Raw genomic sequence first — 27,462 nt, 5'->3', positions numbered from 1 at the left:
ACATATCCTCTTCTACTCCTTCTGCCTCCCTTCTCCACTTTTTCCCTATCCCAGTTTGGCAGTTGAGACTTCTAGGCCAGAAAATGGTGTTCTGGCTGACCCATAAAAATCAAGTTTGGAGGCAATTCTACTAACCAGCTTTTTATCAAGGGCTCCAAGTTAATGCCTTAGAAATAAGCCAATGCACTTTCAGCCTCATGTTAAAATCTCATGAGCAGGAAAAGGCAGTCCATCTTTCTATTTTACATATAGGCACCCTGTTGGAAAAGACAAGGTGTTGCAAAGAGTGTCTTGGCAGTAAGACTGTACAGGATATAGAAAATGTGGAGGTGGCTAGGTTCTGTCTGACTTTCCCTGTCCCAGTAAATCTGGCTTCAGGTTCATCTTAGAACTTAGAAAGCTGAAAACAAGAAAAATATGGGGAGGGATTTCTAGACCCATTTTTATGATGTATTGTCATCCAATTAAAAGTGGGCAATTATATTGTGCATTTAACATTTAAAAATTAAACACAACCATTTGCCTAGTGCATAAAGGATACTCATTCATTTGATAAATATTTACGGAATGCTTCATTTGTGTGAGGAGCCCTTCTCAGGGCTCTGCGTGCAAGAAATAAATCAACAATGATTTTTATCATCATAGAAATGTTGTAGTGGAAACACAGGGATAGTATAATCAGTAAGGGAAACATTTTGTAAAATGAGTGCTATGGAGAAAAATATAGCAAAAAAGAAAGTGATAGGGAGGAGTGGAGAAATTTTGTCAATTTAAATGGACTAACTAAAGGTTAGTCTTTAGTAAGTGTTATTTTTGTTTCTTCTCACTTTATACAAACTATTTCCTTCAGTTAGGATGATGATTTCCTTGCTTATTAGTGTTGCTCCTATATATTCTTATACCTCACTAAGCCTGTTTAAGTACAAAAGAGATCCAGAGAACTAGCCAGAAAACGTTAGAAATGATCACACAGATAATTGCTTGCAATCATGCTAAGTGTGATTAAAAAGCCACACACAGTGCTATCACATAGCACATCGAGGCCAGCAGAAGGCCACAGGTAGACCACCAGATGTTTGAGTTCACTGGACTCCAGTGGGAGGACTGTCACATGATAATGATTGCAAAGCAGCAAGCTCCAACCAGATAAGGCTGAAGGGAAGAACTAGGACTTTGTTATTTCAGTTGTCTGGCTACCATAATTGCACATAGTTACCTTAGCCCTCTAACACAGCTAATCATTGACATTTAATTTTAAACATATGCATCTCTATACAAACACATAGCCTGTGTTTGATACAAATAAAAAACCTTTGGATATGGTGAATGTTGGAGTTGCTAAAAAACAGACTTAGGAGGAGGGCAAGCATTAATGAAGGTAATGGCTGATTTTCACAGAAGAGTGACTTTTTTCTTCTTCTTCTTTCCTGTGCCTCCAAAGCTTCAAACCCCCCTAAAAATGAAGAATTACAGGACAAAATGCAACTTTTTTAAAAAAAAATTTAAACTGTGGAGAGCAAAATATTTTAATGAGGAAATATATTATTCTCCTACAAACCAAGGGCTAATAGTCTGGAACTGGTACTTTGGCTCCCTAAAAAGTCCAACCAGACAAGCCAATTATGGACTCTGAAACATTTTTATTTTTAGTTCCTTGTAATAGCAATTCAGTCTCTGCTATGGTACATTAACTGGGAAACCAGTTGAAATGAGAGTTTTGGCACCTTTAGAATAATTGACTATATTTACTGAATTCTTAATAGTGCAGAGAGGCGAGTGGGCGAGATAAAAGAACAAAAGGCATGGCCAAAGGACATGCATATGGGGAGTTTTGACTTTCAGTAAAGGCCAACTACATGGGTGACTGTGGAATATAGTTCAACTGCCCTTTTTCTTTCAATTTATTTTTAAGTAGGCAATAGACTAGTTTTGCTGATTTTTATTTTTATTGTGATATGGAATCACATTTGTGAGCAGGAGTAATTAATTGTGTATAAGTGAAAATAGATCTGATTTTCCCATTTTTTTTTGTAGCATTTCTTCTGCTTGAGAGATTGGTTACCTCAGTGTCTCTACTTGCCTGTCTGGTGATCTTCTTTGGGATTAGCCTATGATACCAATTTAGAGTGGAGATAATGATGCTTTTTAGAAATGTATATATGCTATAAGGGATGGGGCAGCTAAGACAAATGTAGTCTTAAGTCTCATTAATGAAATATATACTTGTGTTTATGGAAGACATCAGTCCCTTTGAAGTCTTTCCTGATCAGGATGCATCTAAAGGATGATGTTCATTTCTGGATGCTTCCTCTTAAGTAGATCACCCAAGGACTAGAAAGAACTTTAAACAAGGTCAAGAAATGGATAAAGAGTCTGGAAATCTTAGCTTCTGTTCCTTGGGTGATGGGGGGTTATTCTTCTATTGTAAAGTGCTCTATATCATACTTCTTTATTAAAAAAACAGCATTCACTACTGAGAATAAAAAGGGTTTTAGTGGAATAGGACTGATGGTAGTTATACTATCTTCCATCTTCTTGACACCTTCTATAGGTTGAATGTATTCTTCAAAATTAATGTTCTGGAAATATAATCCTCATTGCAGTCCTATGAGGTGGGGCATTTGAGAAGTTTTTAAATCACAAGGGGAGGGTGAAGCTATTGTAAGTAGATCTATGCCTTTATTGTGGAAGTGGGTTTGTTGCCACAAGAATTATTTTCTTACAGAAGGATGGACTTGCCTCCTATTGCTGTCTGTTTTCATGTGATACCTTCCATCATATTATGGTACAGCAAGGAAACCATAAGCAGATGCTGTCCTTCTGTTCTTAGATGTTTCTGCTGCCAGAATTATAAAAAAATCCTGATCTTTATACAATTTCCTATTCTCAGGTATTCAGGTATATAAAACAAAGTAAGATTAACACCCTCTGCAGACTGGTATCCTTTTGGGGCTAGGAGTGATGTAACGACTTAGGAAAACCTCAGATGTTGGCTTATTTTCCTTCTAGAGATAAAAAGAACATGAACATCTGGTGCCAATTCTTATTAGGGTATATTAACTGTACAACATAGTAGTTTTCATTTTATGCATGAACATGATAGTATTTGATCATGTTCAGAGTCCTTTAATTCTCTTTCTTATTTTTCTACCCTTTTCACATTCCTTTTCCACCTCCCTAGTAGCGCTATGGGGGAAATTTTGAGATTTTTTTAGTGTTATAGGTTCCTTTCCAAAATGCACTTGTAGTTGTAATATTAATAGATCTGAATGACAGAAGAAATGTTAATCTATGAAATTAAAATTTCAAAAAGCAAATTTTATGAAATAGAATAGTTAATTGCCACAGAGTCCTTATTTGTTTTAGAAATCATAGAACAATGCACAGTCACACATAGTTTTATTTATTCCTTCTCTATCTTCTCATGTCTTTGTAAGCACAGGATAAAAACTTGGGGGAAAGAAGAAACAAAAGTAACCCATGTTTACACAGCAACATAGTATGTATATTGTTGGCCTAAGACTTCTAATGGTCATAAAGAATCTCTTCAGAATCTTCCAGACTAGGCTATTCATGCAGAAAAGACACAAAGATACCCATGTGAGTAGAGATTGTTTTTGCCAGTGAGCCACAATTTCTCTTGCTTCTTGTGCCTTTCCTTTGCTTTAGGATGAGGATTGTAGATGTGATACACACTTCAATGGCCAGGATTAAGGCTCCATCAATGCATGGAGTGCATGAGGGTGGCTCAATAGCACTGGAGTTTCCTTGGGAGGAAAGACACAGACCTAGCCAATGACGAGAAAAATAGAAAAAAAGGAAGCATAACATCCACATCCCTAAACCATATATAAAGAGAAAGGAAACTGCTGTCTCTCTTTCGCAGCAAAGGAGTCAAAGTCACAGCGGTCTTAACTAGTAGAACTAACATCCACTCTGACCTGCTGAGGAAACTGAAGGTCTCCACCTACTGACAGAAAGGGCTCGATGCCTCTCTTTCTATGACTTGTGGGCTAGAGGCAGTTTTCAAAGAGATTATTCAAGCTAGGGTCTACTTGTCTCAGGACTCATCCTTATGCAAAGGCTGGAAAAAGAATTTGAAAGTCATGAACATTTTGACCACCAGAGAAAACCTTTACTGGCTCAAATATAAATCTCTGTGGTTTAATTAGCTACCCCTTTGGACACTGATTTTTTTTCACCACTAGTATAAAGTTTAACTTGTTCTCCAAACTTTAGAGAAGAGCCAACCGAAATCCAGCTGGATTTGTGGCTATAGAGAGGTTGCTTGGTTTTGTTAAGCATGGCTTATGGTCTTTCTTTTTCGTCCATACTGATATGAAACTGGCAAAAACAAGAATTAGAGCTAGAGCAAACATACACTCTTCTTTCAAATCAAAGGTCATTCCCAGTTCAGTCCTCCCATAGGTTGCACATATTTGAAGACAGTTCCCATGACACATGCTTCCTAGGGGCAAGGGCTTCTCTGTTTCTTTCTTCTCTGCATATACTGTAAACTGTGGATTAAATGTTTGTGTTTCTCCTGCTCCCTTCTCACATGTTTGAACCTAAGACCTTATACAATAGTGTTAACAAGTGGCACTTTTAGGAGGTAAAATTCATGCCTTTATGAATGGAATTAGTGCACTTATTAGAAGGCTTAAAGGATTAATTATTCTTTCCTGCCTTTCCACTTTCCATGGCATGGAGATGCAGTAGTTATCTTTTTTGGAGGATGAAACAAGGTGCCATTTGCGAAGTAGAGACTAGCTCTCACCAGATGTGCCTTACTGGCACCTTGCCACTAGATTTTTCTGGACTCAAAACCTGTGGAAAACAAATATCTGCCCTTTGTGGATTATTTGATCTTAGGCCTTTAGTTATAGCAGTACAAATAGACTCAGATGCCACCCACAGAAGCACCCACAGCATCACACTGCTATTGCTTCTTCGTTTCCTCTCAGCCACAGGACAAGTATGCTCTTTGAGGGCAGGAGTGGAAAAGGATGCTTCATAGTACTGACTCCGGAGCCCGCACCTACTGTCACCAGGATCTATTAAGTTGCATAGAAATTTTCAGCATCAGTCTGACCTAGCTCCCATTTGTTGTGCAATAATCAAGGGCAGTCAGAGAGCATGAAGCAAAGCTTTTCAGTCGTGAGATCTTGGAATGATTGATCTCCTTTTGTTTCCCTTCCAGTCCTCTGATTGCTTCCATCTACCCTTTTGTAGCAGTGGATGCCTTTAGTTTGTACAAATGAAGACCTTAAACACGGTGAAGGAACATCTATGACTTTTATATCTTTTGACGTAGGCTGATGGCTTTGTCATTGTACTTTGTTTTCTATAGGACATCAAATCTGATTAATCGAGACTAGACTAACTTGGGGGAAGGCCAGTAGGAAATATAGATAGAAAGGAAATGCAATTTTATTTCTCTCAAGTTCAGAGTAATAAGAAGTAGACTAGCAAAGTCCTTGCCAGGACATTTTGCCAAGTAGAAGTCCTTGGACCTGTTTTAATGAATAAATAAGAGTGATGTGCAATTAACATATTTATTATTTGTAAATTGCTTCTAAAGTACTTTAATTTATTCTCTTAAGTAGTTTAAACACTTCCCATGTAATCTTGTTTATATCGCAATTTACCCAGCAAACATTCTAAAAATTATATAAGGCAGCCTGTTTCTATCTGAAGGATCATCAAATATGAATGAATGAGGACCCAGCCACAAAGGTGGGACTCTAATATGGTGATTCAAATAAGCTATTAGGAAGTGGGTAAAACAGACTTCTTTCCCACTTAGTTGTTGGTTACCCATAGAGTTACCCACCCAGTTCTCTTCTGAAAAGAAAAAGGGCTTCCTGAATGCAACCCTCACCACCAGTTCAGACCCTTCAGCCATCTAATGCCAGAGTTTCCACTGAGGCAGTAAAAATGAGAAAATTTACCTTTTGGATAAATTCCCCCTGATCAAACAATCCCCAGTGGGCCAAACTAATAGAAGATACTATATTTTGATTGCAGTTTATTTCTAGCAATTATAGATGGGCAATTTAAGTGGCAACCAAGCAAGTCATTTGCTAGAATGAGGCTGTATTTCAGAGGACTTTGTCATTCCACATCTCCTGATCACTTAGCTAAAGACAGTTTGTTTCCTTGGGTGGATCATATATTCTCTCTCTACAGTTTACTAAGGCACAATTAGTTTTCTTAAACAACAGAAAATTGACAGAATGTGATTTATAAATATCATTTGCACTAAATTTTACTTTTTCCCATGAGAAATTTAGCTGAGAGTATTTTTGAGCATTGGGTTTTATTCTTCTGAGGCTCTTTTGGAGAAATAACAAGAGAGAAAGAGAGAGAGAGAGAGAGAGAGAGAGAGAGAGAGAGAGAGAGAGAGAGAGAGAGAGAGATGCAAGTGGGAAGAGATGAGCGATGACCTCAGTGTTGGAAGAGATGAGCTTTGATCCCATGTCTGGGGTTCTAATAACTAGGGGAGCTGCATTGGTGCAGTTGGAAGATCCTCAGAGGAATTATTATTATTATTTATTATTTATTATTTATTTAGATGCTGAGGGTGGGGGATAAAGTGAGGGTATGGACAGGGAGAAAAGAGGGAAGCAGGGGATAAGATAATTGTTAAAGTTATACTGAATTTTAGTTGTCTTTGAATAATGTGATTTTGTGGTGGTTCAGAGACCAAAAAGGAATTCTTCAAAGACCACACTGTGCAGCACATTGCATAATTGTATGGATTCAGTGAAGATTTTAAAATCTTTCCAAATGATCACATTTGACAATCAAGCAACTGAAGGCTCCATTGTGAGATGAAGAATAATTAATACTGCATTAAAGAATATATTTCTTTAATTTATGAAGGATAGGATTCAAAAGGGACTGCAGAACAAAAACAAAAGCAGTAACTCCACCAAATGGGCTTCTATTTTCGATTCTTTCCAAATTTCCAATATGCGCCCCTTATTTGGGAGCAAGAGAGTTTAGGCTCTTGCCTAAAACTCTTTCACTTGATGACTCATGGCTACCAATCATGTATTCAGAAACCCTGTGAACCCCACTTTCCCCCAGCAACTTAAAACTGAGAATAGTACTTTTTGTTCTTCACTGAATGAAGACTTATTCTTTGATATAATATTTTGTAAAAACAATTGCCATATCAATATAGGTGTTTGATGAGAAAACATTTTTAATTGAGTTAATGAGATCCATAGCCCAAAAAGTGTTTTAAATTGTTAAGTTGTCAAGTGCCCCCTTTGAGGAATTATTTTGTATTTAAAATCATTTGTGTTGCATACTGGCATGTTGATAGAAATAGAGAGTACCAGTTTCCTTTTCTTTTTAGGTTAATAAATGGTATTTTGAACAAATGAAAAGAATGGAAAAGTAAGAATAAAGATATACAAAATCTATGGTTAGACTCAAGCCATTAGTCTCTTCTGTTTAAATTCTTGAGCAATGTTCACATACACATCAGTCTTGAAAGAGCATATTCCACTTGGAATTCCTGATTCAGTCTCAGGAAGAGACAGGTCAGAGATAGTCCTATACAAGATGGTGGTCAATCAGCTGACACCAGTCTTTGAGTACCTTCTCTGTACATGTAACAGTGATAAACCATGAAGATATAGTTCTATATAGCCTTGAAAAGTGTTTGGCCCAGTCTGTAGTACATAAATAAGCAATATAAGGTATCTTGTGATATGACAGAGGTGAGTATATTCTTTGTGTTACATTTCAATACTGGAGAATGCTGAGTCACAAGCCAACAGCTTTCTTCCACATTATTGCTGCCACTAAAAATTTCTGTGGTGATACAAATGGTCTAGAAACAAAACTGTAGCCACTGGCTGCATGTGACCATTGAGCTTTTGAAACCTGGTTACTATGACCAATGAAAGAGAACAAGGTAAACTTAATTGTGATTTTGACAATTTAAATGCAAATTGCTGCATATATCTATGCTATTGGATAGTGTGACTCTGAAGGAGGGTGCCCAGAATTGGTTCTGAGTGGGCTTTGGTGACACTGTCCAGTTCTTTAATCCTGTTTTCCTACTCACAGACTAAACTAGCCTTGCAATGATAGCTCATTTCCAGCTGACAGCTCTGAATTATGCATGCTAATGTGCTTTACTTAACCCTGAGATGACTTTTTTTTTTTAAGGAAAAGATATTCTGTGACAGTTCAATCATAACAAAGAAATGAAATGGGGCGAAAGAAAACTAGTTTATAAAGGCTTTTAAAACATCTCAAATCCTGCCTTGATTTTTGACAGTATGTGGCCATTTCTACACTAAGGTAGTTCTCACATTCTCTATGTGTATGTGTATGTGTGTGTATATGTGTATATATATATATATATGTATATATATGTATATGTGTATATATGTGTATGTGTATATACATATAAATACATACACACATAATCCTATGTGACAGAAGAAAGATTGTTTATACTGTTTTTGTTGATAAAACAAATAGCACCAGAATAAGAAAATACATATCAGCAAGAAAATGTAGGAATAAAATGTATTCACAATGCTCAGTGAAATTTTAGTTAGAAATACAAATAAATATGGAAGAAAAAGCAAGTTTCCAAGCTGATGCTAAGACATGTCACATGTCTGTGGAGTCAGTTTTAGAAAGCATTGATACAGACATTGTTCCGTTTGACCCTAATAGCACCTTCGAGGTGGTGAGGACAGGCATTTTCTTTTCCAAGCTTATATATTAATAAATCAGGAAATTGAGAGTCAGGGAGGTCCCATGACGTTAGCAGGCCTAACATGTAGACAGAACCTTCTCTAACTTTTTTCAAAAGCTTTCTGGGAATTAAAAAATGTTTTATGATTTTTTGTAAGCTTAGAACGATCTCTGTAAACTGTCTCCAGGGTACCTTTTACCTTTTATACTAAAGAAAAGACATTTAAACATATAAAAAAAAACATATACTGTTCTTTCCTTTATGAAAAAACGTGTGTGTGTGTGTGTGTGTGTTTGTGTGTGTGTGTATGTGTGTATGTGTATGTATTAGGATTCTCCAGCATGTAATAATGATATGAACTCCACTATGTTCATAGCAGCCCTATTTATAATAGTCAGAAGCTGGAAAGAACCCAGGTTTCCCTCAACGGAGGAATGGATACAGAAAATGTGGTATATCTACACAATGGAGTACTATTCAGCCATTAGAAACAATGAATTCATGAAGTTCTTAGACAAATGGATGGAGTTGGAGAACATCATACTAAGTGAGGTAACCGAGTCTCAAAAGATCAATCACGGTATGCACTCATTAATAAGCGGATATTAGCCTAGAAAATTGGAATACCCAAAACATAATCCACACATCAAATGAGGTTCAAGAAGAACGGAGGAGTGGCCCCTGGTTCTGGAAAGACTCAGTGTAGCAGTATAGGGCAAAACCAGAACAGGGAAGTGGGAAGGGGTGGATGGGAGAACAGGGGCAGGCAAGAGGGCTTATGGGACTTTTGGGGAGTGGGGAGCCAGAAAAGGGGAAATCATTTGAAATGTAAATAAAAAATATATTGAATAAAAAAAGAGAAAGAAAGAACCGCCACATCTATTTTTACTGATTTAAGCCCAGACCAAATGTCTGTTTTTAAGTGGACACAGGACCTGGGTACAATATAGCATATTTGCTATCCAGGCATTTAGAAGGCAGGAGGAAAATGAGTTCAAGGTATGTTTTGATTACATGAGACTATGTCTCAAACAAACAAACAAACAAACAAAACCAACCAACCAACTAACAAAACAAAATAGAATCAAGTAAGCACAAATATTGGGCTGTCGAGAATGAGGAGTACTACTTATGAATGCATGAAACAGATGGAGCTGTACTTAAAACACGGGTCAGGGAAGAGCTGGGGAGTGCTAGTAGAATGGTGGAAAGGAAGGGAGATATAACTGACTCAGGTTGAAGGGCTGTGCTTTCTGACACAGCATGGCATTGTGTTTCTGACAGTAGGCTATTTTTTGGTTTTTGTTTTCTGTTTTTGACAGTTGAGTTTGGAATTCATTCTGGGTTTTGCTGGGCTGGGAGAACCTCTGATGGTAGAAGGACTTTGAGGAGTTCCCCCTCATTATTTCTTAATCTTCCTTCAGGAGTAAATTGCTGTCGTTGTGCTCACTGCCCTTGGACTTGTCATGTTTAAGCAGGCTGGGGACATTTTTTTCCTCTCCCAAGTAGTATACTCAGTCAGCCAGTCCTAATTACTTCCATTTCATTGAGTTTCCCAGAATCCTAATGAGGTGTGGTTTTGGTGGTGTGAGCATAGGACCTGGTGTGAACAGTCTCAAATTCTATTTGCAGATGCTTGACGCCCCTTTCGAGTAGAGGATAAATCCCTTCACCTCCTCTGTCATGCCATTAGGAGAGCTAATAATATTTATTTAGTTCATAATGGTAGCAGGAGGTTTAGCTAGCTCATGTTAGCTAAAAGGCTTTCTAGAAAAGAATGGCAACTTTTGTGCAGTGTGTTCATTTTCAAATGCTAATTCTTATTAATAGGAGGCACCTGCTCTATTACAGTCATTAAGCACCTCACAGAAGTCTTGCTGGCTGAATGATAAGCAAAATTCTTCAATTCTGTGCCACGAGCTCTGTAGAAAATGTAGCTACTGTCAGCCGTAGTTTCCAACTTGGGTATGTGTTTTCTGCCTGTCTAAAAATAATTCCTCTCCTTCATGGTTTCTGTAAGGTTTAGTAATTCCCCTCTCTCCAGCAACCCTTTATATTTACTGTTACTGGTTGCAGAATGACTATTGTGTCTCAGCTGTGGGGGGAAATGATCCCTTTCTATAAGAGCCCATTAAACCTTCTGGAAATCTTGTGATAAATGGTTCCATATAAATACAAGGTACTTTAGTAATTGTTGCACTGTTGGTTCTTTCCATAACTGCATTACAGATTGCTAATGCTTTGACAATTTCAAGCTGCTGATAACATTTAGCTATTTTGTGAGGTGCAATAATGGCCTTCACGTTCATGGCTGCCAGTATTCCACAGCAGACAGTAGCCTTTTGCTTTGAATTGCTGTCTTCAACATGTGTCAAATTCTATATGCCCTCCTCTTCATCCGTCTACCATACAGAATGAGTTAATATTTCCATCACAACTTTTGCATGCTCTTATTTCTTCTCACTTATGGCTCATAAGTTTCTCTCTCTAATTCTAATTCCTGCAATGCCTTCTTTTGTCACTAAGAACTGGAGGATACACTACTGTGGGTTTCATTCAGTACCTAATAATTTGCATAGAGGGAAGTACTCTTTATTTCAACTACACTCATAATTAGGAGGTTGCCAATGTTAAGTAACCGTGGAGCCCCAATTTTGAGAAATGTTTATTGTGCCTCATGAGACCTTAAACTAGTACTTAAAAGGTAAAATTAATCTATGAACTTGCTTGTGATAGGAAATACATGTGAACGCTCTGTGTGTCCATGTTTCTCTCCATTCATCCCAGGATGCTGAGAGCCTACTCTGCTACAGCAGAAGTCAAAATATCTTCAGCGAAAGAGGACCATGGAGGTCTTATTGACCGCAAACATGGAAATGATCTATTGTATTGTATCTAATTAGAAAATATCAATATGAGAAGCTAATGCACTCACTATTTCTAAGATGGGAGACTGTTCCGTTGTCTTTGCCAGCATGTTCACATAGTGTAGGCTTGAGCAACAAGCTGGGACAAGGGACATGGATTTAGAGTGCTGTGCCAAAGACTTATTTTTTTTTTTTACTTTTAAATAAGCTTGTGGAAGCAATTGGGTTTTAAATGATGTATAATCTAAATAATGGGATTGGGGTTGGAACTGAATTTGGGGGTGTTGTTTTGGCGCACAGGCACAGGGCCACCTGCCACTTATCCTGCAAATATTTTGAAAGTCTTTTCAGCTGACTAGGCTGGCTCAATAGAAACTGTACTCTGCAGGCAGCCAGGGCTCTATAGCTGCTAAATAGGAAGGAATTGAGGAACTGGTAAAGTATAACTTAATGGAAAAGAATGGACCACCACAGGTTCTAAGAGTGCTTGAAGATCAGACGGATCTAGGGTAACTCCTACTGCGGATCACTGTCATTGCTGATGGCAGGTCTGAGATGAATTTTGTTTTCTTTCTGTTTATTGAGGATCAAATTGATTTCTCATATCAGTTTTTATCACAGCACAGCTTCTGAAATGGAAACCACTGCATACATTTTCACAAGTTATCTTACTTCATGTTCTAAAGATGGTTGCCATTGCCTCTAAATGACAATTGAAATGCTCACCAACTTTCCAAGGAAGGAAATCACTCCTTCCTGGATCCCTTAGCTCAGATGACTGGGTCCTCCATCTAGTTCTGGGGAACTATCGTTAGTTGGTGTGCCAGGTTTTCCTTTTTTCCTTTGTCTAACTGCTAGACTACACTCTACTCACCCCTTCATTACAAGCAGCCAAGAAATGTCACTCTGAGTAAAAACAAGCATGAAAGAGGCTAATTACTTCACCGTTGATGTTATGAGTCTTGTATTTGTTTTCCATTTCAGTAGTAGGTAATGCCAGGAACAGTGTTCCTGGTAGTTTTCATGTGGTCCTTGTTGTTAAGACCTGTTTCAGCTGAGTTAGTATTTAACCTGGCTGTAGTATTTAATTCCTGTGTTTGTTTTCTTGGCTCATAGAGGGATGAGGGGTAACAGTTGGCACCTGCTTGTAAAGTGCTTTGATATATGGAGATGAAAGCACGCTGTGCTAGTGCCTGCCTGCAAAATAGCCTTAATGTGTTGTAGCTTCATATTTGGGGTGGAGCTTCGATTCAGGGATTTGCTCACATGTGTTTGATAGCTACTTAATCCTTGAGTTGAGTTTTGTTTATGGGGAATGAGGTAGTTTGCCTTCCATGACTTCATTTTGTTTACTCTTAACCTGCATTTACTCATACTGTGGCCTTATTGATTTTGTATTTTCACAAACAATAGACATTTAATGGCTCCAGAGAACATTCTGTATCAGATAATATTATGTCCTATCAAAGACTTAGTGACAGGTCCAAGGACTTGTATTTGCTTGCCTGATGGTATCAAGTTTAACCCCTGCTTTCAGTATGACTTTTGCATTAGAATTGTACAGATTCCTGTAGAAAACTATAAGGTTTGTTTAAGAAGACCTTTGATGGAAAAGGACATTTTGAACTAGGAAGGAAGCCCTAAGATCTTTTTGGTTAATCTCACTTTGAAGATGGATGACATAAATTCTTTAGGAGTAAAATGATCCAAGGTCATCTGGGAGTGAGTGACAACCATGTGTAGAAAACTGAGGTATGTGCATGCACACATACCTGTCTGCTTGAAAATATGTGCATTTGTTTTTCAGAACTGGGGCTTGAGTGTATAGAAAGCATCAGATTTACAGCTTGTGGTTACTGGTTGTCTTTCTTAGTGGTAGGAACTCTGGTATGCTACCTTTTATTCTGATGCAAGTAATTCCTATTTTATCTGTTGCTGTGTGGATGGATGAGTCTTTGAATATACATTCTAGCTGGAGGCATTTTGGCTTTACTGCTATGCAGAACTTACATTTTCATTTTTATGTGTTAGGCATAGGAAGCAGGAAAAAGCTCATTTGTCACTTCATTAAAAAAAACACTGTGAAATGATGGTCTTTTGAATATCACAAGGAGTATTCAGTTTGGGAAAAGGTTCTGGGTCTTTTCGTCATTGATCAATGGACACAATTATTATTATTGGGAGTTAGCTGTTAAGATAATAAGCAGCAATTAAAAATCACTTTGCTGTGCATCTGATTTGGGGCTTCAGTTTCATAGTTTATATTGCAAAGTGAGTTAAGAGTTAACCATTTAAAAGGAGCAAACTGCAGTTGTAATGCTCTTCAGTTTGGTGGGAATTTTAAAGTGCAATTTAAAAGATTGTTCATTTTTCAAATACAAACCTTTAGGTCTGAAAAATCTCTGTTTTAATCCCAGGTCTGAAACCTTTTTATAGCTTGTGTAGTGGCCTGGGGATTTGTGCCACTGGGCAAAGAGTCTAGTCCTGGATATTTGCATTTATTGGGCTTCTTTCTCCTTAGGGTTTAAGTCTCTTCTAGTGATAAATGCGGTGCTGAGAGAGCTGCAGTCAGTCTTGCAGAGACTAGGGCACAACTCAGTGAACTGTAAAAGTAATACAAAATGACAATTAAAGTAGGGCATCCTCTGCTACCTCGAGGGCCTGACAAAGTGGAAGTATTTGACTTCGGATGTGCCAGACTTATTAACATAGAAACATAACATATCACCCACCCTAAAGTCTCACTCCAAGTTTCATATATCCAGAAGGATGCTGAGGATAGAAAGTAGCAAACAAAGAAGGTACCTAAGCAGCCGAAATACAAAAAAAAAAAAAAAAAAAAAAAAAAAAAAAAATCCACAAAACCCAGACCACTACACAAACTCCATGCATTGAAGACAGTGTAATTTCTATTATAGAACCACATTTTCACGCTCACTACTCACAAAGTATTAACTTAGCCAGGCGGTGGTGGCACATGCCTGTAATCCCAGCACTCTGGGAGACAGAGGCAGGTGGATTTCTGAGTTTGAGGCCAGCCTGGTCTATAGAGTGAGTTCCAGGACAGCCAGGGCTACACAGAGAAACCCTGTCTCGAAAAATTAAAAAATAAAAAAATTAAAAATACAAAGTATTAACTTATTTTCTAGACTGTGCTCATGCATATAATTTTATAGTTTCCAAGAACACAACGAAGTAAACGCATCATGTATAAAATGGCAGAAGGGTCTTGAGAGACAGCAACATGTAGGGTTCCTCTTAAGTTAAAGCTGAGAGCCACCTACAAACAGTGCTTTGGGCTCACTGAAGTTACAGGTTAAACCCACCATTTCTTAGTATTTTTATGTATAGAAGGGTACCCACAAATAACAAATGAAAGGTTAAATTATTATGATTTTATACTCCAAAGAGGGCAGTTTGGTGATACATTTCAGAAACAAGTAAGAAAGAAGTATGGTTGTTTCAGTTATAAAAGGGGAAAAAATCCAAACCTCTAAACATCTTAGCTAGCCTGAAATATTCATTCTTTATATACTGTAGAAAAACCAAGGTTTTACTAAATCAAGACCAACTAAGAAGTCTGTCTTTGATAAATTCCTAAGGGAAAAAGGCTTCTGGCTAGGGAAAGAATTTGTGAATGTATTGGGTGACTTTAAATGTGACATATTTCCCATCAAGACCAGAAATAAAAGTTTGCTCTTGACCCATTTTTAATGTCAAAATTACGTTTTCAGAAACAAATGTTGTTCTTGTCTCTTTGCTGCGTTTCTGTGTTAACCTGGCTGTCTCATTAGAGATGGGGACATTTTCTAGTTAAATTAATGTGACATTTAGAGAAAATTTTCTCTCTCAAATGTTTCATGTTATTTGCCATTTAGAATACTTAGAGATGGGACTGGAATAATATCAAGCAAATTTTGATTAAATAAGGCTAACCAGGAGCTAATATATTCACACAAAAAGGAAATCTCTGTTATTATTTCTTGAAAATTCTGTTTCTTCTGTGGTTCTTTATTCTACATTGAGATCACTTTGACTAATAAACTTACAGAAGTGCTCTCATATGATCAGTTGATCTTGTATTAGCGAACATGGGACATTTGGCCAAAGCCTATATCTAGTTCCTTGTTCATGACCCTTGGACTTCACCATGGAGATACGTTCAATTTGCTGGAGAAACTTTAAAAGTAGTATGAATTCCAGACCAATTATCTCAGCATCTTTGGGAGATGGTACTTTTAAAAACGTTCCCAAAGTGATACTGATGTGCACTGGGAGCTGAGAAACACTCTTTCAGATGTGCAAGGTGTTACAGTTCATTACCACAAGATGGCTCTTTCTCGGGTTTCTCTACCAATTACTCTATACTCCACCAGATGAGGACAAATTGATTCTTTCAGTTTACAAGAATTAGATTTGAGAATATACCTGGATCCAGTACTTCTTTCTTTGTACATGTATGTGTGGTATGTTTGCATGTGTGTGTAGTCTTGACTTTGATGTCAGTTGTCTTCCTCAGTCATTCTCCTCCACATAGAGGCATGCTCCTCATGGAACATAAAGATGATGGTTTCAGCTAGGCTGGCTAGTTAGCACAATCTGGGTAGTCTCTGTATCCAACCCCCAAAGGATTACAGATAAGCTGCTTGGCCCACTTTGCTTTTGGGTGGGCTCAGGACATATAGAATTCAGTCTTCATGCTTATGCAGTAAATGATTTACCTGCTAAGGCATCTCCTCGTCCTGAGCTATAATTCTTGGTGCATAAATAGACCCATAATAAAATAAGTCTAGTTAATTCAGTTATTCTGAATGTACTACTGAAACCAGAATCATGGATTCTGTTTTCATGTGAATGATTCTGCTGTGTTCCTGCAATTACAACCCAGCTAGTTTAGGGATTAAATGGAAGTTAAAGGTAAAAGACGATGGATGATGGATGAATTGGAGCCCCATTCATTCTGAGAAAGTTGGTTCTACAATGTGTTTTATTAGAATATAGCACAGTCCATATGGTGGTTTGAATAATGAAACACTTATATTTGAAGTTCAGGATTCACACTGGGATGTTTACTCAGTAAGTGTAAAGAAGAAGGAAGGTAGAGAAAGATGATAAAATACAATGGCATTTCTCTATCATGAGTGGCATATCATAGCTAATGCATCTGTCAATGGTTAGCCAATCTGTGAAACTTGGTGAGAAGGGAGAATTGTGAAAGTCATTATAACCAGGACTTCTAGAATTTTCTCTACTACTAACTCATTGACCACAAATGGGATACCTCATGGTGGTATAGATTATTCCCTTAGGAAATTTACTTCATTCAAGTAAAAAAAAAATCTGTTCAAATTTACAGGGAAAGTGAAAACAAACAAGCAAACCAAAACCAAAAGAAAACGTCCATAGACATACTTTTGTCATTTTTGAGCAGAGAAGAATAATTTTGCAAATGTTGCTAGTACTAGTATTAACTCCTAAGGGAATAATCTTGGTTCTCATGGTTTGTATTTCTCATAGTAGAAAACTGAGGCACCGGCTGGAGAGATGACTCAGCGGTTAAGAGCACTGACTGCTCTTCCAGAGGTCCTGAGTTCAATTCCCAGCAACCACATGGTGGCTCATAACTATCCGTAATGAGATCTGACTCCCTCTTCTGGTGTGTCTGAAGACAGCAACAGTGAAGTCATATACATAAAATTAATACATCTTTTTTAAAAAAAAGAAAACTGAGGCACAGAAAACTTAAGTCGTTTGACAACAGTGAAACAGCGACGTGAATCACAGAGCTTAGTCTGTTCTCTGTTGTCACAGGGGTAGCATGATTTTGAGTAGCTGATAACTTTTTGTTAAATTGTATATTGCACTGTCATAAAACAAAAATAAAACATACCTAAGCAACACCATTTTGCCCATTGTGTTGGTAAAATAAATTTTATTTTGGTTTTTCAAGACAGGGTTTCTCTGTGTAGCCCTGGCTGTCCTGGAACTCACTCTGTAGATCAGGCTAGCCTCGGACTTAGAAATCCACCTGCCTATGTCTCCCAAGTGCTGGGATTACAGGTGTGTGCCACCACTGCCCGGCTGGTAAAATGAATTTGCTCAAATGTTTCTGCCGAATGACTTACCACATCAAACACTAAGGTCATATTCCCAACAGTTTCACGCTTGCCTTGTCCTCTACCAATGACTGTTGTCACAACCTCAGCATTCACTTACCAATCGATAAAGTAGAAATGTACTGACAATTTTTATTTTTATTCTTGAAAGGCATTTCTTCCAATATCATCAAAACTTGTGCTTATGCTAGAGGGTATCTAAATAGTTAGATAAAAACGGTGTAAGTAGATGTTGCACAGTGTGTCTTCAAGTGAGAGCTGTATAGGGAATATGGACACCTGTGAGTAACTACAGGACACTGGTGGAGCTTTGTTTCCTTTCCAATTCTCTCTTCCCTTTCCCCCTTCCAACTATTCAGTGTCAACTACCTACCTACTCTAGGGCCCTTACCCTGCCTTTTGGCTGTATAGTGTCCATGTGGTAGCTGGATCTGCTGTTACTTGCCTCATTTTCTCCTCTATGAAACTGTGAGTCTTTGAATTCCAGGACTGCATCTAACAGCCTAGAACAGGCAATGTCTGACAGGTAGTCATCTGAAAAGAATCTGCTATTTTGTTCTGTAGACAGCTATTATATTTCCATTTCTAGGCACTTTCAGTTGAAGCGATTACAGAAGGCCTCTAAAGAATGGTGGGGAAGGCTGAACTGCAGGATGGGGGAAGAAGGGTGTTTGAGCATTTGGAGTTCATACAAAGGTTCAACAAGTGCTGCGTTTTAAACATTGGATGTAAGATCACATTTTCTAGGATACTGACTTTACTTTAGATGCTTCCTTGGCTTCTGCCCATTCTCAGGCTGTTCCCCTTCAGTCTACCATGATTCCCAGTGCTCACACGCTGTTTTCCCACCTCTTTCATCTAGCAGGTGCCCTGCATTTGCTTTTATAAAGCCCTTGCTGCAGCCAGATACTGTAACTGGATTAGGCTGTGGTGTTTTAATGATGGGAGCCAAGACAGAGGTTTGCTTGCAAACTTCATGTTTCACATGAAAGACTTTTGTACCCCCTGTGGACTGCCCTTCACCCTGGTTTGGGCATAATACTTGTTTGCCTTTATACCTGTGATAAAAGGAAAGCCATCCTGTGTAAAGGATGCTGAGCAAATGTCTTAAAACAAAGGAAAGTGCAGCGTTTAAACCCACAGTAGGGGATTACCTTGTTGCATTTCCATATCTTTGGAATAAATATTTTAACATGTTAATTATCTACTTCTAATAAAAATACCTTTGAACTTATAGTCAATTTGATGGGCATAAAATGGTCTCTACTGGGGAATGGGAAGCAATTAGTTTCTGTAATGATTGTGAGTCATACTCTTTCTTCTCTCTAAGTGGTTACATGGTCAGTAGCCAGCCATATTCTCAAGAAGTTTGTATCAATTCCACCCAGGTCTCCAAGAATACGTTGCTTCTTTTGGAGGGAACTTGGGGACCCCCAAAGAAGGCATTCATCAAGCTGCTGCCCAACAATGGCTTTGCTTTGGGTTCATTCATTGTTTTTTGCACAATAAAAAAACAACAAACAATTCTTTTAAGTAGAACACTTGGCTTCTTATTATGAGTCATTTTTAATCTTTTTCTTTTTCATTGCAGACTGAAAACTATTCCTTTGACTCTAACTACGTGAATAGCCGTGCCCATTTAATCAAAAGGTAGGTTGGTTTGCCTTCACATTCCTTTTTCTGAACTGGCTTTAATATATTTAAAAAAACCCAAAACATTAATTCTCAAGACCTATGTCCTTTTAGATGTTGTGACAAATGCCTTTGTACTTTGCTACGAAGTGTGGGAGATTTAGAGAAAATATAGAAAGTAAGAATCACTCTCAGTTACATCACACAAGGATAGTCACTATTGGCCTTGCATCATATTTATTTCGCTCAAAATATATACAAAATTAAACTGAAATCGGGATGATGTGAGATATTTTACTTGTAATTTTGGAATTCATATAAGAAAGAATAGAAAACTTTCAAAATCAAACTGATATCTAAATTTTTGTTGCTACCCTGTTTAAATAATAAGCAGCCTCAACTTTTTTGTTCTCCTATGGAGTTTGTAGTATGTTCTGCAATTGTTATTATTTTGACAGTTGTGAAAATTTAAAAGATATTTAAATGACAGATGAAATGTCTTTTATAATGCTTTTCAGATGAGAGAGGAAAAGAAAATTTTCTAATTTAATACTTGTCAAGACACTTTGAAATGTTTTAGATGAAATCTGAAATTTGTATGATTGGCTGGTTGCAACTTAGCTATATTGTGAGTACAGAGTAGAGGTGAAGATTGAGAAGATTGTATTGATATAATATGCCCTAAATTCTTGCAATGGGGAGAAAAAAGAGATTAGGAAAACCTTTAAAGAGACAGAACTAAGCAAAGGAGAGAACGTCATGTCCAAAAGTAGCATATCACTTGACCATTCAGATGATGCCTTTATTGCTGTTTCATGTAAATAGCCTTTTGAATGGTCCAGTGGTTATTCTGCAGCTAAAATTGAACACTGAGTATGTTTGTTAAAATAATAGCAATAAAGCAGATGAGCAAACAGTATATTAGAGCTGCAGTGGAGAAGATCTGAAAATTCTATTATTTTGTTGGCTGTAATCCCATAAATTTCTATCATTGCAAGAGTGGGATTCAAAGGGAAAACAAAATCCTTTCTCATTGAAAAAGAAGCTCAAATTCAAATCTAATCTAATTTATGATGCAGACTGGCCCCCAAAACTATGGTAGATTTATCTGTATTGGCTTGGGATAGCTTGTGACCTTCAGTGATGATCATCAGTCATCTTAAAAATGATTACACTTGTATTACCTGTCATAGTATAATTTGGAAAATTTTGGAGTTGTTGGGGAGAATCCCTGAACAAAAGGTAAGCCATGGAAAACTGTCTAAGTAATTTCTTTTAGGAAGAACGAAAAAGCCTCTTTATATGTACTGATTAGAGGGGCTTTGCAGGAAAACACGGCTTTGTTTTCTGCTCCAGGACTGTTATTTTCAAAGCTTCTTTTTTGAACTGGTAAAAAGAATGGCTTGGTTGATCCTTACAGGTCTCTGGAGCTAGCTCATTCTGGGTACTTGGAAATTCTCTGACTAGGTTAAATAGATAATACAAGCCTGATTTTCATAGCCTACTAGAAAGCTAAGACTCCTGGGGACCTGCAAATCTTAGATCAGCTTCAAATATCCAACTTACAAGACTGACTTGTGAGATAAAGACTTTTGTTAAAGCATTTAGCTTTGGAGATACATGGATTTCCACAGCAGCTTTGAGACTCACTAGAAGCCTCTGATTTTGATTAATTACTTTACATGTAGTTTTATACACACATGTGCACAAATTACATCCTGGGACTGAATGGGTTCCTGGAGGAAATATTTCTAGATGTGGCCTAATAAACAGTAGTTTATTTACCAGTGAGCACATGATTCCTAGGAAACACACACACACACACACATTTTTGTAAGTTTCATTTTAAGAGAACTGTGATGGTTTGGGGGAAAACATGAAGGTTTTTCTGGGGTCAGTTGCATTTAAACAAATTCCAATACCCAGAAAGAAACAGGATGTTTGATGCGCTATCCTTTTCTGCAGAATAACTGCTACAAGTGTAAAGTTGGTAGGAAACCACAGTGATGACTAATATTAACACTGTCCCCAAGGGTATCAAGCCATGGGAAAAGTCATGAACTGTCCACCAAGACGTTTAAGACCCATGTTTATTTGAAAAAAAGTTTCCTGGACAGGAAATTCCAAATCTTGTTCTCAGTCTTAATTTTATTAGGAAATCTTAGAATTTCTAAAATGTCAAGCGAAGTTCAGCCTAGTTCTTAGAATTTGTTTTCCTATACATCTTTCTCATCTTACATTTACTTTCTAGTTATCCAAGGTCATTTCTTGGAATGCTGTCTTGGGCTTTCCTGGCCAGACTATTTATACACAGTTACTTTTTATTCTTTCACTCCTGTCTGCATTTGCTAGTTGAGAACTGGCCATATCTGGTCCCTTCTTGTAGCAGTCATGGTTCCCATATGAAACAATAAAATAGATGGGACAACATGCATTTCATTCTTCTGGTATAAGGACAAAGGAGTTGAAAATATTACAGAAAAAACTCATTAGGAGAAACATGGGAGGAATAATAATACCTTCTGGCCAGTTGAGGGTTTTGGTCAAAATAAGGTGATTCCACAGGGCAGTTAGCACCTTAATATCAATCTTTTCCCACTGTCAAAATTTCTGTTTTACCACTATGGGGGCAATCTCAATAGAAATCCAAAGGGGAAAATGTTTCATAGACATGACTTAACAATGAAAAGCCATGAAGAATGGGTCAGAAGGGACAAAGAAGGTCTATGGCATATTCCCCATAATTCTCTGTATATGTGCTGCTGAAGCTAGCAGTCCCCATAATTTTCTGGATGGAAGAATTCCAACATTACATCTCCAAAACCCCGTTCTAGGTGTTTTAAGATGAACTTGTCTCTCTGTTGGCCACCAGAGCAGTAATAGAAACATTTGCATTTACAATATCATCTCTGAAGTTAGATACTTTCCTGTAACATTATCTTTAATCTGAGAATATACCCAAGTTGGTTTCTAAGAGAAACCTAGATTAGCAAACTAAGCGAGTTGGGTTTATTTTTTTATTTACTTTTTCTTGATGGATTTTAGTACCACTATGTTCGCATCCCTTCTGTCTCCTCAAAGTAAGGAAGGCCAGCTGTGCTACTTTTTTTCCACAGCTGCGACGTTCTTTCCTCAAGCCTGTTCTCTGCACTGCTGGCTAATATCAACTCCTGGAGTGCTTTTGGAGCCATATCAAGTAGAGCATGAGGTTGTAGCTCAAAGAAAACACAACAGTAATTGAGCAACACATCAGAAGCAGTTTAGAAAAGAAATGAACCCTGGCTTCTAAGCTATGCATGGTAGTTTTCTTTTACTACCAAAATAGAAGCAGAGTTCTGCAGCATCTGGCATGGTTCCATGTATGTGGTCACGACTTGGTGCATATATTTCAGGTAAATAGGAGAAAGGAGCAGAAGGACACATATTTTTTCCATTAAAAATTATCATTTAAATCAGCAATTTCTGAACAATAGTAAAGGCAGTCTGTTGCTCCATTTTTAGAGAAGTTCCAAATATTAACATATATTTAACAGAGGTGATGAGTGACAGAAGTGGTCTGGAAAGCCCTCTGAATTATACTTCCTTAAAGCCAGTCAGTCACAGTACTCTTTTTGACTCTTAGACATAAATGACATTCTTTAGGTATGTGGGATCACCTAGTGGAGATTTGACCTCTATCCTTTCAGATTCTCCTGTCTTTTGCCAAAGTAATACTTTAAAGGACACATACAGGTTAGTATTTGTATAATGTTCTTTCATCAACCACATGTATAGAACTCTGTTGTAGGTATTTTAAGATGAACTTGTCCCTCTGCTGGCCACCAGAGCAGTGATAGAAACATTTGCATTTACAATACCATTGAAAACAGGTGCCCCTAATTTATTGTCCCACAAAAGTTGTTTTACAAGTGTCTCATCTCCCAAGAGGTACACAGGTAATAAAGCAAGTGAAATCAGCATTTTTATGCTAGGGCATAAATTGTTATTTGTTTTGGGTGAGTAGCCATTTACCAGGCTGTTTTACTGTTTGCAGCTTCTTGCTCACTGGTTCTTAAACTGCCTTACACAAATCCATTCATTAAGCCACTAAATGTCCCTACAAGATCACAGTAAGTGGTACTTAGTTTGTCAGATGGGCAAACTGATCTTTAAATGAGTTAACTATCCTGAGGTTTGAAGGGGTAGTGGTTATGCCTTTGTGCTTTTTCTTCTTTTGCTCACACCAGCAGTTCCTTAGACCATAGTAGCTAATCTTTCCAAGTATTGATATTTCTATCTTTTGTTTTAACCTGGAACCCCCATCCCCAGAAGCCCCAAGGTAGATTGCAGCATTCTGATGCATATAAAATGGATGACAAAAATTCTAAAAGCCAGATTTAAAACCAATTAGAAGTGAGATAGAGATCACCAGCTTCCAGGGCGATAACTCAGTGCAATTAACATTATGCTTACCTTGAAGCTTTTGAGAAGCCAAGCCAAAATGAAAAGTGCATCAGGTCATATAGTTTTTATCATTCAATAAAGTAAGAACAAATATTTGATAGGAGATATATTTTTCTGTTTCTGAATTTTAGGAGAAATGGCATAATGGACAATGGCTGGCAAGTGTTTACAGAAGATAGGAAAATTCATTAAATAAATATAAAAATCTTATAATAATCCCATAAAAATACCATGGCCATATTATTTAATTGTAATGTGAATGAAACATTATAATACATAATAGTGAACATATTAAATAATGCTAATTTCTTTGGACTTCTATTTCTATCTGGCTTTTCATGCAAAGTATCTTATTGAGTCTTCAGGATGGTCTTGTGAGGGAGACTTTACCAAGTGCATTTATCAAGGCAAGGAAATCAAGGATTAGATGTGGAGCCTAGAGCCACACAAACAAAGTGACAGATTGCAGGTTATCACTTGTCCTAATGACTTCAACTTTGATGCTTTTTTTCTACCCATCATGTTACAGAAATATTGGTGAAAGAATATAGAACAGTTGCTCTCAACTGAGGGTGATTTGCAGTGTCTCCTTGGAGAGATTTTTAATTGTTAAACTTCATGGTGGTCATCACTGACAACTAATGGGCAAAGGCCAAAAGACCCATTAAACATCTCATAATGCACAGGATGCGCACAACAAAGAATTATGTGACCTAAAAATTCAATAGTACTAAGATTAAGAAGCCCTACTCTAAGGGATGGCCAATTACATTTGTCTTTAGACTATTTCATTCACTATCATATAACTCAAGCAAATTTTGGCAACTACTGATATGCATTCAATTTAGTCTTGAGTTCTTTGGCTTAACATGACAGTTGTTGTGCTAAAGAATTAAAGAACTTTTCATTATGTTTCACAACTAGATAATATAGATTGAAAGCTAATATTTATCATAAAAATGGAACAGTCTGTAATAACATGCAGTCAGGTCATTGGTTCTCTTTTGAGGTATTATGAGTGCTTGTAGGCAGGGCCAATTTTTATTTCTAAAATACAAACTTGGAATCTATTTAAATTTTGGATTAGTATGTATGGGAAACCATTGAATCTGTGCCATGAAGCTAGGGATGGTAAAAAACAAAATCTTTAAATCATGAGTTTCCAATTGGTCTTTTCGAGCATTAAAGAATTAAAGGATTTTCTTAAATACTTAAATCCTGATAGGTTGATTGTGACATAATTTGAAGGAGCTGAGTAAACTAGCCTGTTGAGTAATTTGGATTTTAATGACTTTGATGCTCAGATATATTTTCTGAAATAGTTAACTAACAGGACAATGCATTACATCACCAGACTCCTCATTTTCTCATAACCATGGCTTTCCAGTTACTTCTTTCCAGATTCTTTCTCAATCTTTCAGTTTTTATGTTTATGTCACCAAGCACTGGACATTTTGGTTGGTCATAGAGGCTTTCTCTCGGACAAATGTACAGGGTGACATTTGTCCATGCCTTGGTCCATGGCATAGCGCTCACCATATGCAGTGTACTTTTTAATGTCTCTGAGAAGCAGGCCTGTGAATATTCAAAGTTTAAAACATTGATTCATGTAGTTGTGGAGTTTTCAAAAATTTTGTGCTTGGTCACCAATAAACTAGAAGACTAGAGCAGCTGATGGTATAATTTGAAAGCCTGAGAATTAGAAACCTAGTTGTAGAGATTTCAGTCTGAGCCTGGAAGCCTGAAAATGAGGAGTTCTGAATATGGGAGAATATTGATGTCCCAGTTCAAGTAGTAAGGATATTCAACCTTTTGCTTATTGTTCTTTTCAGGACGTCTTCAATGGATTGGATGAATCCTACCAACACTGGGGAAAGATACATGCTTTACTCAGTTCTTCAATCTAAATGCTAATCTCTTCAGCTAACACACTCAAAGACATATTCTGAAATAAGGCGTAACTAGCTACCTGGATCACCCTTTGCCTAGTCAAATAGACACATAAAATTAGACCAAACCCATTCTGTGCATCAATGATATCCTCAGCTCCAGCCAGTCATCCTTTTCTTTGAATTGGTCCCTTTGTTATTTTTACTCAAAACTGACAGGGGAGCCAGATGTGGTATTTAAGGCTTGTAATCCCAAGATGCAGGAGAAGCCTGAAGAGGGGACTTATCACAAGTTCAAAGGCCACTGTTGACTACATATCAAGGTCCTGGTCAGCCTGGGGTACAGAATGAGACTCTGTAAGCAATCAAAGAAGCAGGAGACTGACCTGGTTTTCTTCAACCCTGATCATCCATTTAATTTTAATTATACTACCTCAATTTCTGCCATTTTTGCTTTTTATAGTTGATGATTAGTAGATATCTCTAGAGAAACAATTTTAACCACTGACATTTGACAACCTCAGTTTGGTCTTACATGTGCTACACTTGTTTTGTTTTGTTTCGTTTTGTCATCAGTGTGACCTTGTGCAAGTTATTTAACTTTTATAAAACTCTGTCGTCTCGTGTATAAATAAGAATATTATTAGCATCTTTTCTTTATACAGCCAATATGACTTAAAAAGTTAATGTTGATCTTTTAAAACAGTAACTCATGAACAGTAATTTCTCAGGAAACATTAACTATTTCTATTTGACTTTACTTGTATAAGAATGGGAAAAAAACCCTAAATCGTGATATTCTCTAGAAATGTTTTTAGATTTCGATCTCCTGCCACCTTGCCTGCGGTGAAGCACTAAAAATAAGCAAATGAACATATTAGCTGTATCAGCATACAATATTGAGAACCTCTTTTTACTGTTAAATTCTATTACCTTCTAACAGAAATGTCTCTTCTTCATATTTCTACTCTTTTGGACAATCTAGCCACTTCTGGCCTCCTTACAGAGCTGACATCATCCTGGCTAGGAAAGATTTTAAAAGTCAGATCTATCAGAATTGTAAATTAACATACTTTCTTCAACCCAGCAGCTCCACCTTCAAGGACCTAGAGGGCAACAGCCTGAAGGATAGTGGGCATGAGGAGAGTGACCAGACTGACAGTGAGCATGATGTCCAGAGGAGCCTGTACTGCGATACTGCTGTGAATGATGTTCTGAACACCAGTGTGACCTCCATGGGATCTCAGATGCCTGACCATGGTAAGAGAGCTGGACAATTTTAAGTTGAAACTATGTGCTCCAGAGAACACAGAGTCTTTCTAGAATCATGTACTACTTTACTGCCTTGTATGTTATTAGTTTGTTCACCTGTTAGCAGCATCTATAGAGTTTTGAGATGTACATTTATTGGGATAAGTCGATCTCCTTGTATAACATTGGCGAATTTTATAAGCTAACTGCATCCACATTCTCTTTAATAATAACTGCACTGAACACATAGGAAGTAAGCAGATGCTTTCTCACCAGGAATAAATGACTGTTTATGCTATAGCGCTTGGATTCAGCTGATCAATTAAATTGCATAGAACATAGCTCCAATGAGACCAGAGTGGTGGGGTTGCTTTCTCTACTAGTCTGGTTAACTTACCCCAGAGTCTGTTCTCTGCTCACAGATTATGTAGTCTTTCCTGGGGATACAAAGTGCTAGAATTTCCATTTTGCCAACAGGGTTGCTATTTCAAAGCCACGGAGCTACTGCAGAAGTCTATCTCATTGGTTACAGGGGA

The 27,462-nt window shown here is 37.4% G+C and overlaps 1 protein-coding gene across 2 annotated transcripts in view; it reads left to right on the top strand.

Annotated features, from left to right (window-relative positions):
• Window positions 1-27,462, top strand: part of Pcdh19 (protocadherin 19) — a 98,285-nt gene that overhangs the window by 35,286 nt on the left and 35,537 nt on the right. For both annotated transcript variants that reach the window (XM_052171721.1, XM_052171722.1), the window contains 2 exons: window positions 19,303-19,361; window positions 26,766-26,935. In XM_052171721.1, coding sequence (XP_052027681.1) covers window positions 19,303-19,361; window positions 26,766-26,935 — 229 coding nt within the window. The remainder of the gene's footprint in view (window positions 1-19,302; window positions 19,362-26,765; window positions 26,936-27,462) is intronic.

Source organism: Apodemus sylvaticus, chromosome X, assembly GCF_947179515.1.
Source record: "Apodemus sylvaticus chromosome X, mApoSyl1.1, whole genome shotgun sequence".
Classification (NCBI taxonomy): Eukaryota; Metazoa; Chordata; class Mammalia; order Rodentia; family Muridae; genus Apodemus; species Apodemus sylvaticus.
The sequence above is the reverse complement of the archived record's forward strand: the minus strand, read 5'-3'. Positions and strand labels throughout refer to the sequence as shown.